The sequence below is a fragment of the Mixophyes fleayi genome, chromosome 7, assembly GCF_038048845.1.
Source record: "Mixophyes fleayi isolate aMixFle1 chromosome 7, aMixFle1.hap1, whole genome shotgun sequence".
In the NCBI taxonomy this organism is placed as follows: Eukaryota; Metazoa; Chordata; class Amphibia; order Anura; family Limnodynastidae; genus Mixophyes; species Mixophyes fleayi.
Window position 1 is genome coordinate 17,161,973 of NC_134408.1, and position 16,282 is coordinate 17,178,254.

The 16,282-nt window shown below is 40.6% G+C and overlaps 1 protein-coding gene across 3 annotated transcripts in view; it reads right to left on the reverse strand.

Moving 5' to 3' along the window:
• Positions 1-16,282, reverse strand: part of RGS11 (regulator of G protein signaling 11) — a 105,166-nt gene that overhangs the window by 83,749 nt on the left and 5,135 nt on the right. For all 3 annotated transcript variants that reach the window (XM_075179173.1, XM_075179174.1, XM_075179175.1), the window contains exons 2-3: positions 14,624-14,720; positions 1,743-1,793 (exon numbers count right to left, since the gene is read on the reverse strand). In XM_075179173.1, the coding sequence (XP_075035274.1) occupies positions 1,743-1,793; positions 14,624-14,720 (148 nt within the window). The remainder of the gene's footprint in view (positions 1-1,742; positions 1,794-14,623; positions 14,721-16,282) is intronic.

The following is a 16,282-nucleotide window of genomic DNA, read 5'->3' on the forward strand; positions in this document are numbered from 1 at the left end:
ACCAAAGTGCTTTTAACAATTTTCTGTTTTACAAAGAAATGTTTCAGTTAAACTATTTTTGGCATTGTTGTTTTTCTTTTACATTAACATAGTTTGCAAATGACCTTTCAAGCCCAGTCAGGGAATGATCTATATTATATATCTACTGGGAGCAGGGACCATAGAAGTTTTACACGCACCCACTGCAAAAGCCACTGTGAAGGAAAAAACATTTTCAGCTGAAAAGAGACAAGTGCCCTTTAAGACACTATTGCGGATATTCTCTAAAGCTGGCGCCACACGCAGGCGACCAAATCGGTAGAGATCAAGTCTCGGCATTGGGTTGAGCGTCCGGATGACTTCAAACGTCACCGGCACCTGTTGACATGGTGAGCAGATGACCACACAAGCCAACAGCAAAATTATCTTCCCATCACCTTTTCCAACATGCTCGATTATTATCCTATCGATCGGATTATTGATTAGATTATTATCAACCATTAAGCTCCTTTTTCTGACTACACATGCTGCAATTTTAGGGCTCAATGGGGCCAATAATATTACAATGTGGCCAGCTTATGCCTTGACCAGACAAGCCTTGCTTCCGTCAGCGGCCAGCTTGCAGATTTTAGCCTGCGGGAGCGGGAGGGGGGGGACTTTACTTAGCAGCTTATTAGGAATGTTGTAAAGAAAAAAAATGCTTGTGAACCAGCCCAAGGTGGCCCACTGACCCCCAGATCATGACCACCGTACCCTGCATAGAGTATCCTACCATTCATAAAACAGCTAACACTAAAACAGTGACCCAATGGGTTATTTTTGTATTACTCATCATCATCATCATTTATTTATATAGCGCCACTAATTCTGCAGCGCTGTACAGAGAACTCACTCACATCAGTCCCTGCCCCATTGGAGCTTACAGTCTAAATTCCCTAACACACATACACACACACACACACACACACACAGATTAGGGTCAATTTGATAGCAGTCAATTAACCTACTAGTATGTTTTTGGAGTGTGAGAGGAAACCGGAGCACCCGTAGGAAACCTACGCAAACTCGGGGAGAACATACAAACTCATTACAGATAAGGCCATGGTCGGGAATTGAACTCATGACCCCAGTGCTGTAAAGCAGAATTGCTAACCACTATGCCACCATGCTGACCAAGCAGGAGGTAATCCAGCCCCCCCTGGTTCTAGCTGGCACCGAAATGTCTGATAATACATGCGATAATTTAACATCAGGAGGTAATATATCCTGTATTCTTACATTGCAACGCAATTTAACTTACAAAAATCAGTCTGTGAGTTCCTTAAAACTTGCTGTGAGTTCCTGCATCCTGTCTTAGAGACATAGGAGCTAACAGCAAGTCTAATTACACCCTCCTGTTCCTTCAGGTTATAGGATGTGTTGGACACTCACATATCAAAAGGTCTACTATATATAAACAATAGTTAAATTGAGATGCTGATTAGCACTCATAAGCCAGTTCTCTTAATTCTGATTAATATTCATGTCTATTATTATCTGTAAGTGTTTGGATGGCTTGATGTGATACAGCGGATTGAATTCCCAGTCATTGACCAGTGCATCAAACAGAGTAGTTTCACAATTAATTCTGATGGATTTGCTCATAGAATGGGATTTTGCCATATAACGACATAAGAATGATACATTGTTACTTATTTTGCATGAAGATTACAAGCTTAACAAGAGAATGTATTGAAATAAAAAAAAAATTCCAGCCCACTCACCTTCTTCGCTGATAGATAGTTTCTGTATGAGCCATTCTACCACATCATTACCTAGAAGAAAACACACAAATAGGCCATGTTAACGATGCACGCACAATAGTTGTATCATTGAGATCTGCAGTTATATACTGTTTCCTTCTAAGAAGTTGAAGCTGAAGTGTTGCCCATAGCAACCAATCAGATTCATGCCATAAGATTCTAGAATGTACTAGATAAACAATAGGTACAATCCGAGTAGTTGTTATGGGCAACAAGTCCACATTTCCTTTTTAGAAGGTTTGATTCATCTATAGCCATACAAATGTACAACAATAAATAAATAAACTTACTACCTAAACTAATAGTACATTAAATATCTTTATATGCAAAGATGAAGGCAAAGCAAATGATTGAATCATCTACAACACCATAAACAAAAGAAACCATTAAGGTATAACCACTTTGTTTCAAGAAAATCCTTTATCAAAATTAGATTTGATAGATGTTTTGTAAAGTGAAATGCTGTATAATGCTTACAAAATCATTAAATTACTTTTCGGTGTGGTATGCAGTACCTTCTTATGACCTCAAGGTGTCACTGTTAATAAATAAATTTTGGAATATGATTCGATTGTGACCAAACGCTTTCTAAAAACAGTAGCATGACAAGCAAATAGCAAAGTATAATATGTATGTGACTGGATAAGCTTACTTCGCCACTAGGTCTGTAAGTCCTTTTATACAGATTTACACACATACCAAGCAGGAGATTCTAGCTGGCACCAAAATGTCTGATAACACATGTGATAATTTAACATCAGGATGTGATATATCCTGTATTCTTGCATTGCAAGGCAATTTAACTTACAAAAAGCAATCTGTGAGTTCCTAAAACTTGCTTTGATTTCCTGCATCCTGTCTTGGAGACATAGATGGCGAAGCCAACCACGTCTTGTACTGGCTCAGCATCAGGGAGAATGCCAGACTCTTCAGGGAATGAGGGAGATCACCCCTATTTCAGGGAGTCTCCCTGACATTCAGGGAGAGTTGGCAAGTATGCATATAAGCAGAGCGCACCTACACCTGTATTCAACAAAAGACGTTCTTCAGATCTGCTTGTAGATGACTACGGAAGTGCTTATGCCCGAATTACATGGGTTTATTTAAAAAAAAAATGCATATTACGTTCATTTTTCGTACCTCTATGAATTAGGTCCTTTTGTTATTTAAACAAATCTGATCGCTGTCTTCCCTATTCATAAGTCCCCATTCTATGTTAATGTATTTTCCCTATGCAGTATATGTGGACTACTGTATAGTTCTGTGGAGGTAGACGTTAGGAATGTCATAGGCAAAGTGAGGGGGATTTATTTGTGCCTGGAAACCCCCCCTGCAAGCCTGGGGCACTGTATAATTGAGGTGACTGGACACTGCCCCCGTTTCACACGACTCTGCTCGAAATGAAAGAGCTGCATTCACCTAACAGTAATGCACCCAGCATTGCCCATGGGGATAGGGAGAGTTGGAGAGCAGCCAAGCAGTCTCTAAAATTATAGCAACGCCCCCATGCATGCTGGTCACGCCCACTGGCGTCATGGTGTGGAAACCCCCCTCTACAACTGTTATCTTTTGCATGAGCTCAGAATTATACGGTGCAGCGGCTGCTGTTCCTAATATAATTAAACAGAACCACAACCTATATAATTATTTATAGATAAAATATCAGCACCTAAGTAACAGCTTTCAGTAAGTGTTAAATATATTCCACATTGTACATATTCAAATTGGTTTATTTCCAAAACACTTGAAAATAGCAACCTTGTGTTTTCAATACATAGCTTATTATCTAATTTAAAAAACATCCTATATAACATCTCTTCTGTAGAATGTCAGCACGTCATATACATTTCATTCTTCAATATAAATTTGAATTGTCAATGAAAAAAAGACATCAAAATTCTTTTTAGAAAAACTCTGGTTTCGTTTCAAAATATTGCCTTATTGTCATAGCAGCTGTCCATCAAGCCTATTTGAGGCTCACAAGCCAGCCCTTGCTAGATGTAAACCCCTATACCTGGGAGTTAAGTGCATCTGATTTTTAACTGCATTTTAAGGGTGTTTAAAGTATACAAGTCAGTATAGGACTTGCAACTAATGAGGTGCCCTTGACGCTGGGATGCAGGCTTAAATGTTTTTTATCAAAATATGAACTAATATCTCATGTGTTCAATTTACTAGATACACACAGATATGCGGTATAAAGGATAAGCGCTGACAACTGTCTTTTTGTTTTGTACATATATGGGCATTTATATTGCCACGCAGCTGGTACCATTTACAATATGGGATATACCGAGCATGGGCTTATTGTCATGCAGCTGGTACCATATATAATATGGGATCTCCGAGTGCAGGCTTATTGCCATGCAGCTGGTACCATATATAATATGGGATATACCGAGCACGGGCTTATTGCCATGCAGCTGATACCCTACATAATATAGGATATACCGAGCTCAGACTTGTTTTTTCTCTGTTTTTTTTTTTTTTCAAATTATTGCCTTATGTTGACTTAGCAGCTGTCCATCAAGCCTATTTAAGGCACATCTGGGTGTGGCTCACACGCCAGCCCTTGCAAGATGTAAACCTCTATACCTGGGAGGTGAGTGCATCTGATTTTAACTGCATTTTAAGGGTGTTTAAAGAATATAGGTCAGTGTAGGACCTGCATATAATGAGGTGCCCTTGACACTGGGATGCAGGATTAAATGTTTTGATCAAAATATGAACTAATATCTTATGTTTTCAATTTGCTAGATACACACTGATATGCAGTGTAAAGGATAAGCGCTGACAACTGTCTTGTTGTTTTTTTAGAATAACATAAACATAGAGAACAAATCTATTTAATCCTGGAAAATATTACATTTATCTTAAATCATAATAATTGTAAACATCAGAAAGAGTTTTATTTGCAAGTCTGTGGTACAGCTATGGGAACTTGGTTTGCAACAAAATATGCCTCTGTGAAGCGATATATTATGAATTACTGCTTTGGACCAGTATGTCTGGGGCAGTGGAGTAATGAGGGTTTTTCATATATACTGGCAATAGGTGCTTATATAATCACTTTTAAAGGTATTGATGCAAAGGGGTATATATTTATAAACGGCCTAATAATAACTAAAATTTATGAGGTACTGCAGGGAGCAATGGGTGGACCATTCTAGACAATGGGTGAGCCATTCTAAGAAAGGTGTGTGTACATATACAATACTGTGCAAAAGTTTTAGGCAGGTGTCGAAAAAATGCTGCAAATTAAGAATGCTTTCAAATATAGAAGGGTTAATAGTTTATTTTTATCAATTAACAAAAGGCAAAGTGAATGAACAGAAGAGAAATCTAAATCAAATCAATATCTGGTGTGACCACCCTTTGCCTTCAAAACAGCAACAACGCTTCAATTCTTCTAGGTACACTTGCACACAGTTGTTGAAGGATCTCGGCAGGGATGTTGTTCCAAACATCTTGGGAGAACTAACCACAGATCTTCTGTGGATGTAGGCTTGCTCAAATCTATCTGTCTCTTCATGTAATCCCAGACAGACTCGATGATGTTGAGATCAGGGCTCTGTGGGGGGCATATCATCACTTCCAGAACTCCTTGTTCTTCTTTACGATGAAGATATTTCTTAATGACATTGGCTGTATGTTTGGGGTCCTTGTCCTGCTGCAGAATAAAGGTGGAGCCAATCAGACGCCTCCCTGATGGTACAACATGATGGATAAGTACCTTCTGTATTTCTCAGTATTGATGACACCATTAATCCTGACCAAATCCCCAACTCCATTTGCTGAAATGCAACCCCAAACTTGCAAGGAACCTCCACCAAGCTTCACTGTTGCCTGCAGACACTTATTACTGTACCGTTGTGCGGCCCTTCAGCAAACGAACCGCCTTCTGTTACAGCCAAATATTGACGCTGTTTTGAAGGCAAAGGTCTGAAATCAATATTTCGTGTGACCAAATATTGATCTGATATAGATTTCTATTCTATTCACCGTGTATCTTGCTAATTGATAAAAATGAACTATTAACACTTCTATTTATAAAAGCATCCTTACATTCTGACTTAGCAGCATTTTTTTCCACCTGCTTACTAAAACTTTTGCACAGTACTGTATATATGTATATATGTATATATATATATATATATATATATAGATATATATATATATCTATATATATATATATTTATATATATATATATATATATATATATATATATATATAATATATAATAAATATATATATATATATATATAGTGATGTCCCCAATTCACACAACCCCCACCACATGTATATCCCTGCAGTCCTGTAATTCACGTGTTTCTTTCCATGTTGAGAATCTATTAAGGAAAATTTACATCCCATAGAGCAGATCTAACAGAAGTGACACAGATGTTTTTCTGTATAATTTCCAGTTTATTTTTACCAGCAGCCAGGATTAGCGTTGAGAAAAGAACATACACCCCAGAGGATAAAGAAGAAGATATAAATAAGTCCCACAAGTGTAATCAAGGTTCGGGTGCTCAATTATCTTAACGAATCACCTCAGTAATGTCATGTGGAAAGTGCGTCAATCATATACAGCGTAAACATCATGCAAGATACAATATATAATTGGGAACATGTGTTAGTGCTAGTTTTGATGTCTGAATCTCTTGTCAGGACTAAGAATTTGTTAAAGTGAACGCCTCAACTACTACAAAGAGCGGAGGCAGCCATTTTCTAGTGCGGACCAAGACTATTCCTAGTGAAATGATAGGCTGCATTCCCAACTATATTGATCACAGACACAAAATGGTTGCTCCCACTCTGTAGGTGGGAGTTGTACACTTTAACTCCTTGATAGAGATGGTCTTTTCTTTACAATTCCAGCAGAACAACAAATATGGCAATGAACACTGCTCCAAGTAGCATTGTCTTCACCCCAAGCCATTTCTCTACTTATTGAAATGACTGAAGACATATTTACCTCAACACTTATACAGGAAAAATCAGGACAAAATAAGCCCCATTCCTGGTGTGATGTCCACGTCCCCAATTCAAACAAACCCCCCACCACCACAGGTCACTCAATCACATCCACTTTTCAGCCAACTCCGCCCACTTTCTGATACAGACCCGCCCACTTCCCGAGAAGACCTGCTCCTTTCAAAAGGGGATTGTCCTGAAATTGGGAGTTATGCTAAAGGGTCCATGATACAAAGACAGCAATTACAGATCATATAAAAATCATCATCATCATTTATTTATATAGCGACACCAATTACACAGTGCTTTACAGAGAATATTTGTCCCATTGGAGATTTCAGTCTAAATTCCCTAACAAACACCACACACACATACACACATCCCCACACATCCCCACACCAGGGTAGATATTCTCAAAAGCCAATTAACCTACTAGTATGTTTTTGGAGTGCGGGAGGAAACCGGAGCACCTGGAAGAAAACCACGCAAACACAGGGAGAACATACGAACTCCACACAGATGAGGCCATGGTCGGGAATCGAACTCATGACCCCAGCGCTGTGAGGCAGAAGTGCTAACCACTGAGCCACTGTGAAAAATGATGTAATGCGACTTCAGTGAATGTTTAAAAATAAGAGGAAGCGGCATCTGTGAATACTATGAACATAGATGGTAGCCAGATATCTTTTTAGCAATAAAAGGTGTCTCTACCCTTAAAAAGAAAAAAAAGAAAGTACCTCTCCTGTTGGGTACACCCACACACCACTATAATGTTATGATGTTAGACCATTTCACATGACCTGCTGAACACTCTTTTATAATCCAAGCTGAGGCTCTTATATGTTCACGCGGAACAGCCTGGTCACTTTCACCTTACCCCTACTTTAGTGGCATGGGGGGGAGGGGTATTCGCCCCCTATCCACCTGCATTCATACTTTGCCAGGACTCTAAATACGAATGCAAATTATACGCAGTGCGGCACTTTTGCACAGGGATCTTTACGTCTAAATAAGGCTCTATTTGCATTTGATGCCATCTTCTGCAACCTCTGGCATGGTCTAAATTGACCCTAAAAGTTGCCCCTGCTCCATGATTTGTGCAAGAGCGCATGATTTTATACCAAGTTCACAGTGCAAAAGTACGGAGAAGGAGCACTGACGTACCTGGGTGTGCGGAGTAGTGCAGCAATGAGATTTATTTTTGCATTTTTAGGGGTGTCCCTTGCTGTGAGGAGGGGAGCATGCTCATTTCCACTCCGCAAAATACTTGAACTTGGCACCAGCTCAGAGCTGGCGGTCTTCGTGTCTACTCTGTATAGGACTAGATTTGCCCCCTATATGTTGCAGATTATCTGAGAAGACTGTAACATACAGCGGCATGCACAAAAAAGACCTACCGTGGATGCAGGGGGTGCAGTTGCCACAGGCCCGAAGGCGAGGGAGGCGCGGAAATGCCAGTGGCCCCCCGGGAGAGACCCCAACACAACCCCCGAGACCCCCTCATCAACCACTGAGCTAAGTAGAGCGTTATCTTTGTCTGAGTGGCGCATGAGGCACCCGCACAATCTCCGGAGAGCCCCCCCCCCCCTCTCTTTCTATTTTCAGAGCAGAGCGCCAGGATACAGCGGCATCGCCAGCCCCTGCCCCAATGCCGCTGAGGCCCAGTTCTGCCCATGACCACATATGATAGAAACAGTACTGATGTCCCCTCATTCCCATAATTATTTAATTCATAAATGAGGCTGGATTATTTTATTATAATGGATGTTACTGAAGTGGTAATACACACTTTTGCACAGTGCGCAGACCATGGTGCTTCCGGCACACTTTTATTATTATTATTAATTTTTATTTATAGGGCGCCACTAGGTGTCCGCGGCGCCGTACAGGGACAGACAAGATTACAATACAAGGTGAGACAGCACAGAATAGTAAACAATAATCACAGTAACTCAGTGAGCTCAAGGCACAGCTAGAGGGGAGGGGAGAGGGGAAGGTCAGCCAGCAACGGCACTTAGGAGGGAGGGCACAGATGAGAGGGTACACTTGGCATGTAGCTCACCTCCAATGCTTGTTGGTGACAAGTGTACTTAAAATATACATGTAATATATAAGTTGTTGATTGCTTGTGTGTAATCGGCCCATAAAACAGAATCTCTGACACTCGCAGTCGATATTATATAATAGAATGTTTAGACACCTTCCTAAAAACTGATGTGAAAACCACTATTCATTGCCAGTAATACAGAGTGAATATATGAAATAAAAACAAAAATAAACGACTCAATTTCAGTGTTATGTATTGCAACAAATCACTGCTGGCTCCCGGCGGGCAGCAAAGGGTTTGAATTGCTTCTGCGATCTGAAAATTAAATTCTATGAATTATTAACTCTGTTTACTTGCATGAAAAACATTCAAAATTCCCTGGCAAGAAGTATGAAAATAATTAAAAAAGAGAAACCAATCTTAAAATAGGTCACTATTACTATCTTCTTTATAAGCCATTATGAAACACAATAGAAGACTTCTTACATTTATATTGTATATTCATTGTCTTGGTTCAGTTGCTGATTTTGACCTCTTGTTTAAAGTAATGGTTCTTAAATATTATTGAAACCAATTTGACTTAAATTATTTACATCAAATTGTTTTCTGTTTCATAGATCACTATTATTTTTACTCACCTGTTCTTCCCAACAGCTTCATTTTAAGTACACTGCCCCTGTCACATACAGCCCTGTCCTCACTAACACATCATTCATCTCCTGATATACTCTGTGCTGCTGGAGGACCCTGCTCCTTCCACTATATAACTGTCAGTCTGTGGCTTCCTGCTGCCTCCATTCCCCTCCTCACATCATGTCACTGCCCCTGTCACATGCAGCCCAGTCCTCACTAACACATCACTCATCTCCTGATATACTCTGTGCTGCTGGGGACCCTGCTCCTTCCTCTATATAACTCTCAGTCTGTGGCTTCCTGCTGCCACCATTCCCCACATCACATTATGTCACTGCCCCTGTCACATGCAGCCCTGTCCTCACTAACCCATTACTCATCTCCTGATATACTCTGTGCTGCTGGGGACCCTGCTCCTTCCTCTATATAACTCTCAGTCTGTGGCTTCCTGCTGCCTCCATTCCCCTCCTCACATCATGTCACTGCCCCTGTCACATGCAGCCCTGTCCTCACTGACACATCACTCATCTCCTGATATACTCTGTGCTGCTGGGGACCCTGCTCCTTCCACTATATTACTCTCAGTCTGTGGTTTCCTGCTGCCTCCATTCCCCTCCTCACATCATGTCACTGCCCCTGTCACATGCAGCCCTGTCCTCACTAACCCATTACTCATCTCCTGATATACTCTGTGCTGCTGGGGACCCTGCTCCTTCCTCTATATAACTCTCAGTCTGTGGCTTCCTGCTGCCTCCATTCCCCTCCTCACATCATGTCACTGCCCCTGTCACATGCAGCCCTGTCCTCACTGACACATCACTCATCTCCTGATATACTCTGTGCTGCTGGGGGACCCTGCTCCTTCCACTATATAACTCTCAGTCTGTGGCTTCCTGCTGCCTCCATTCCCCTCCTCACATCATGTCACTGCCCCTGTCACATGCAGCCCTGTCCTCACTAACACATCACTCATCTCCTGATATACTCTGTGCTGCTGGGGACCCTGCTCCTTCCACTATATAACTCTCAGTCTGTGGCTTCCTGCTGCCACCATTCCCCACATCACATTATCTGCACCCCTGTCCACATTAATACCCAAGTGAACAGGTCACTGCCTCCCAAAGAGCAGCACATCGATCTCTTGAGATAATCTACATTGCTGTGACTAATCCAATAATCTGATTGGCTAGATTTTATATGTAGGTTTCAAACCTGTGGACATCTGGACCAGCAGGAGGCAAATATTGATAGCAAGAAGCTGCTGTGACTGTGGAGTTATTTGAGGGTGACTTTGGTTCCCAGCTGTCTCCCACAGAAACATTTTTTACCCAAAGAGAGAAAATTATAACATTGCATCAAATATTCTTGCACAGGAGGTTGGCTCATTTTTTGTTTGGAATTTCATTTAACGAGCTGAAGACGTCGTACAGCTCTGTGGCATAAATCCCACAAACTGGAGATTTACCTAGTCGATCAATGCGTGTTCATGGGTCCTGCAAAACTCCAAACCTCCTTTGTGAATAATTCATACTCCACAAAGTGCGACTATGTACACACACACTGCCACCCATGCAAGTGAGCGATCTGTTTCATTTCCTATTCTCTCTGTGTCACTTCAATCTTTGTACGTATTCTATCTGGTCTCACTAACAAGACAGCTGCACGTTACAGATCACAAACTAGCCCATGCAATTAAATGTTTATTCCGCTGACGGGACCATGGTGGAGGATTGTGTAGGTGCTTTGGCTAAATTAATTATTTCTTTTTCTGTGGTTCAAAAATAAACACTTTTGCCATTTAAGATCTGGCTTAGATGTGTACTTATTATAATTAATACATATCATTTATAAAGCACCAAGTTATATATACTGCTGTAAATCTAGTTAAAGGCGAAAAAGCAGAACATACCTAAATAAGAGGGACGGCTCATAAAAGCAAGACACATACAGTAGGATTCGCATACACCTCTTTTTAATGAATTCTAAAATATCCTTTATATCATTTTTTATAAACATGATATTTATTGAGATTTTTCTTGTGGTTTGCTACAATAATTAGTAATGGTTTATTACTGGGAGGTCACTGGAGGAAACCCACACAAACACTTGGGGGTATAATTACTAAACTGCGGGTTTGAAAAAGTGTAGATGTTGCCTATAGCAACCAATCAGATTCTAGTTATCATTTATTTAGTACATTCTATAGAATGACAGCTAGAATCTGATTGGTTGCTATAGGCAACATCTCCAGTTTTTCAAACCCGCAGTTTAGTAAATATACCCCTTGGAGAACATACATTCTCCACACAGATAGGCCCTGGTTATGCATCGTGCTCATGACCTCAACATTGGGAGGCAGCAATGCTAACCATGATGCCACACTGCTTCCCCCCATACTGACTTCATAAATATTATTGTTTTATTTTATATATTAAAGGCTTATAAGTTTATTAGAACAGCACATCCAAAATATATGACACAGTACATAATAGTAGAAATAATAATAAAAATGACACCACCGCACTAAATTGTCAGCTCTCAGCAAGGGAGTGGGACAGATTTAACATACCTCCCAACTGTCCAAATTTCAGCGGGACAGTCACGAATTTAGGGCTTTGACTCGTTGTCCCGTCCAGGGACATGTTTGTCCCACGGTTGGGCATATTGGGGGAAGGGAGATAGCTAATGGGCAGCCTAGCACTTTACAGAGGGGGGATTGGCCACGCCCTCATCATGACGTGACAGTGCCCACGTTGAGGCGTGGCCATGCCCACTGTCCGGGGACTTGCACGTTGGGACGTATGGATTCAGTGAAGTATATATGTGTTTTTACAGTTTATCATGTAGCTGTGAAAATAAGCAGTATTTTTAGTTATCATCGGTAAAACATTATTTGTCCTTTTTTATTGCTTAACTGCAGTGCATTTATACCAGCTATTTTTAAACATAAATATACTTTTAGCTAACATCCGCCTTCAGTCGTTCATGGGAATTGCTCAGACCCAAGCAGAAAAGGACGAATTTATCACTAACAAAGTCAGAACTAGTAGAGCATAAATGTATTCTCACATAATTAGGCCTTTTCTGAAATGTACGCCCAAAGGAATTCAGTATATGTACTTCCAGAAAAAGAATATAACCCCAGGAATCTTTATTTATAAGAATGTCAATTTGCGAAGGCAAATAAAAGCCCTCTTTCCCTCTGCCGTTAACCCCCTCTCATCAGTTTTCTCTATGTATAAAACTCCCTTGATGAGATTAAACGGAGAGGTGCCCAAGAAAGACCTCTAGAAAAACCATGGGGTCTATTTATTAACATTGGGTGATATTATCGTAGTAATAGATAATCTTCTATCTCCCAATGTACCATTAAAGATTTACCACTCGCCAGCCAGTCTGGGGTCAGTCTGTGCATGCGTGAGACGGCTTGCAGACCAGCGCATGGCCATCGGAACTTGAAGCACGGACTTGAGCTTCCAGTTCCGGATTAAAAAAATAAATAAAGTTATTTAAAAAAAAACAAAAACATTTTATTAACAAAACAAAAAGAATTTTTTTTTATTTAAATAATAAAGCATTTTGTTATATTTCAGAACCTTTTATTTTCAGGCATTGCGCAGCATGGGGGGGTTGGGCCTCGATGACCTACTCTGCAGGGGGTCCGGGACGATTCTGAATATCAATTTTGGTAAACCCAAAATCCTAGAATGATGTCCTTCAGATATATGTATGCACGGATGATATTGTGAACGTGCCCACGTGCTGCCAAATCAGCTCTGACCCATCGAGGCGTGGACTCCACAAGACATCTGAAGGTGTCCTGTGGTATCTGGACGTTGGCAGCAGAGCCTTTAAGTCCAGTAAGTTGTGAGGTGGGGCCTCCACGGCTTGAACTTGTTTTTCCAGCACATCCCACAGATGCTCGATCAGATTGAGATCTGGGGAATTTAGAGGCCAAGTCAACATCTTAAGATCTTTGTCATGTTCCTCAGACCATTCCTGAACAATTTTTGCAGTGTGGCAGGGTGCATTATCCTGCTGGAAGAGGACACTGCCATCAGGTAATACCGTTGCCATGAAGGGGTGTACTTGGTCTCCAACAATATTTAGGTAGGTGGTAGGTGTCAAAGTAACATCCACATGAATGCCAGCACCCAAGGTTCCCCAGCAGAACATTGCCCAGAGCATCACACTGCCTCCGCCGGCTTGTCTTCTTCCATTGACATGATAAAAAAAAATGTGAAAGAAATGCTCCATAGCTGTGGTGCTCGCGTGCCCATTGTAGGTGCTTTCGGCACTTGTCAAAGTCACTTCTATACTTACGGTTGTCACTATTTTTGCTTCTGAAACAACAACTTCAAGAACTGACTGATCACTGGCTACCTAATATATCCCCCTCGTTGCCATTGTAACAAGGTAATCAATGTTCACTTGTCCGTGGTTTTAATGTTGAGGCTGATCGGTCTATCTAATCTATCTATCTATCTATCTATCTATCTATCTATCTATCTATCTATCTAACGATCTATCTATCTATCTATCTATCTATCTAATGATCTATCTCATATCTATCTATCTAATCTATCTATCTATCTATCTATCTATCTAACGATCTATCTATCTATCTATCTATCTATCTATCTATCTATCTATCTAATGATCTATCTCATATCTATCTATCTAATCTATCTATCTATCTATCTATCTATCTATCTATCTATCTATCTATCTATCTATCTATCTATCTATCTACCTATCTATCTATCTACCTATCTATCTAATCTATCTATCTATCTAACGATCTAACGATCTAACGATCTAACGATCTATCTAATCTATCTAGATATTCCTGTAAATAATACCAATATTCAGTGATTTCTGATGTCAATGTCACCATTTTGGCAATTTTGTCCCTTGCTTTTTTCTGAAAAATTTACCAGATATTAGAAGTGACCTCAGATGTTCGGGAATTGTATCACGTTTTCTTCTTACTTCTAATATCCCTATAATTCACAGTAACATGTAATAATTGCATATTATTTTTACTGTGGTGAGAAGACTTAACAATCTTTATACCTCAAACTTTTGTTTATATTTATGAATGAGCAATAGAGCGGCCTTAATATAAATCCTGAAACTGAACAGATAATGACATATGTAAAGAACGGTGACCTCTGAACTTACCCGTCATGGCGTGAGGGATAACCGTGATTAGCAAACGCTGGTTTCTCATTTTGATGCCCACATCCGGGTCCTGCATAGCCACAATCAGTCGTTCCATCTAATTTTACATGATAAATACACAATTAGAAACTTGCGTGAGAAGCTTAGTTCACAGACATCTAGGGCTAGATTTACTAAGCTGCGGGTTCGAAAAAGTGGGGATGTTGCCTATAGAAACCAATCAGATTTTAGCTATCATTTTGTAGAAGGTACTAAATAAATGAAAGCTAGAATCTGATTGGTTGCTATAGGCAACATCCCCACTTTTTCAAACCCGCAGCTTAGTAAATCTAGCCCCTAGACTATTAATTTATTTTCTTGGAGATCACTCTGTCATCATCTACCCCATGGACCAGATGTGGCCCTGAAAGATTTGGCCTCCAGGTTCTCTGAAAACCTCTATATCGGGCTCTTCAAGTGTTATGAAACTACAACCCCCAGCATGCTTTGCCAGGAGATAACCAGGCGAGCACTGGCATGGCACACTGGGTCTTGTAGTTTCTAAACACCTATAGAGCCACAGGTTGGCTAGACCTTCTCTACATCATATTCATCATAGAATGTCAGCAAGAAAAACTTTATTTATAATCTACTTGTGAATAGACCCAATATTTCTATTTTCCTCTCTTATTGCTAAAGTGCCAACATTCCGCGGGCAGACAGAGCACAAAGACTTTCCTAAGTATAAATTAATATTTAAAAAATTAGGCGGCCCAAGTTTACTGGCAAATTAAATCAGGTGTTGATAATTGTGCTTAATTTCCAGGCCTGGACCTAGGCTTTAAGGATTTGTCTCTGAAAACAGTCATACCCAAAACCACTAAAGACTTGTGGGGGACACAAATTAGATTTTACACTTTGGCGTTAAAATAGAGCATTATAGACGAAGGTATAACCAGTAGAGTAATTTTCAGTCTCTGCGATTAAATCTTACAGTAATCTCTTCTAAAAACTCAATGTGACTTTATGTGACATTAGCAGCGAGAATGAAACACTAAGCCTATATTATTGACAAGTTGAAATTAATTGAATAGTTTTTTCTGTGCGGTTTTTTTCGTGACTTTATATTCCACATATGTATTGGACGTATCTGGCCAGGGGCAAGCGCAGGATTTGGAGAGGGGGGTGTCCACACCACGCCGCCAGTGGATGTAGCCAGCATGCATGGGGGCATGGCTATAATTTTAGACAGTGCTTGGCTGCTCTCCAACTCTTCCTAACCCCATAATATACATGGGCAATGCTGTGTGCACTACTGGTAGGTGCACGCAGCTCTCCCTTTTCAAGCAGAGCTGTGTGAAGCGGGACCAGAGTCCAGCCACCTCAATTATACAGTGCCCCAGGCTTGGAGGGGGATTTCCAGGCACTAGGAAGCCCCCCTCATTTGCCTATGCTGGCAGTGTCTTGTCTGTTACAGCAGAGGGAACCTAGACCCGTATTCATCACCAGACGTATCCTCAGATCCGCTCCTTGCTGAATACGGTCGTGCAGATGCCCAATGTAGGATAGCTCTTTAAAACACGCACACTACTTTCGTTTTGCATTTGTTAATGAATGAGGCCCTGTATGTTTATCCCTGTGTTAGTGTATCCTGTGTATATCTGTGTTAATGCTGTGTGT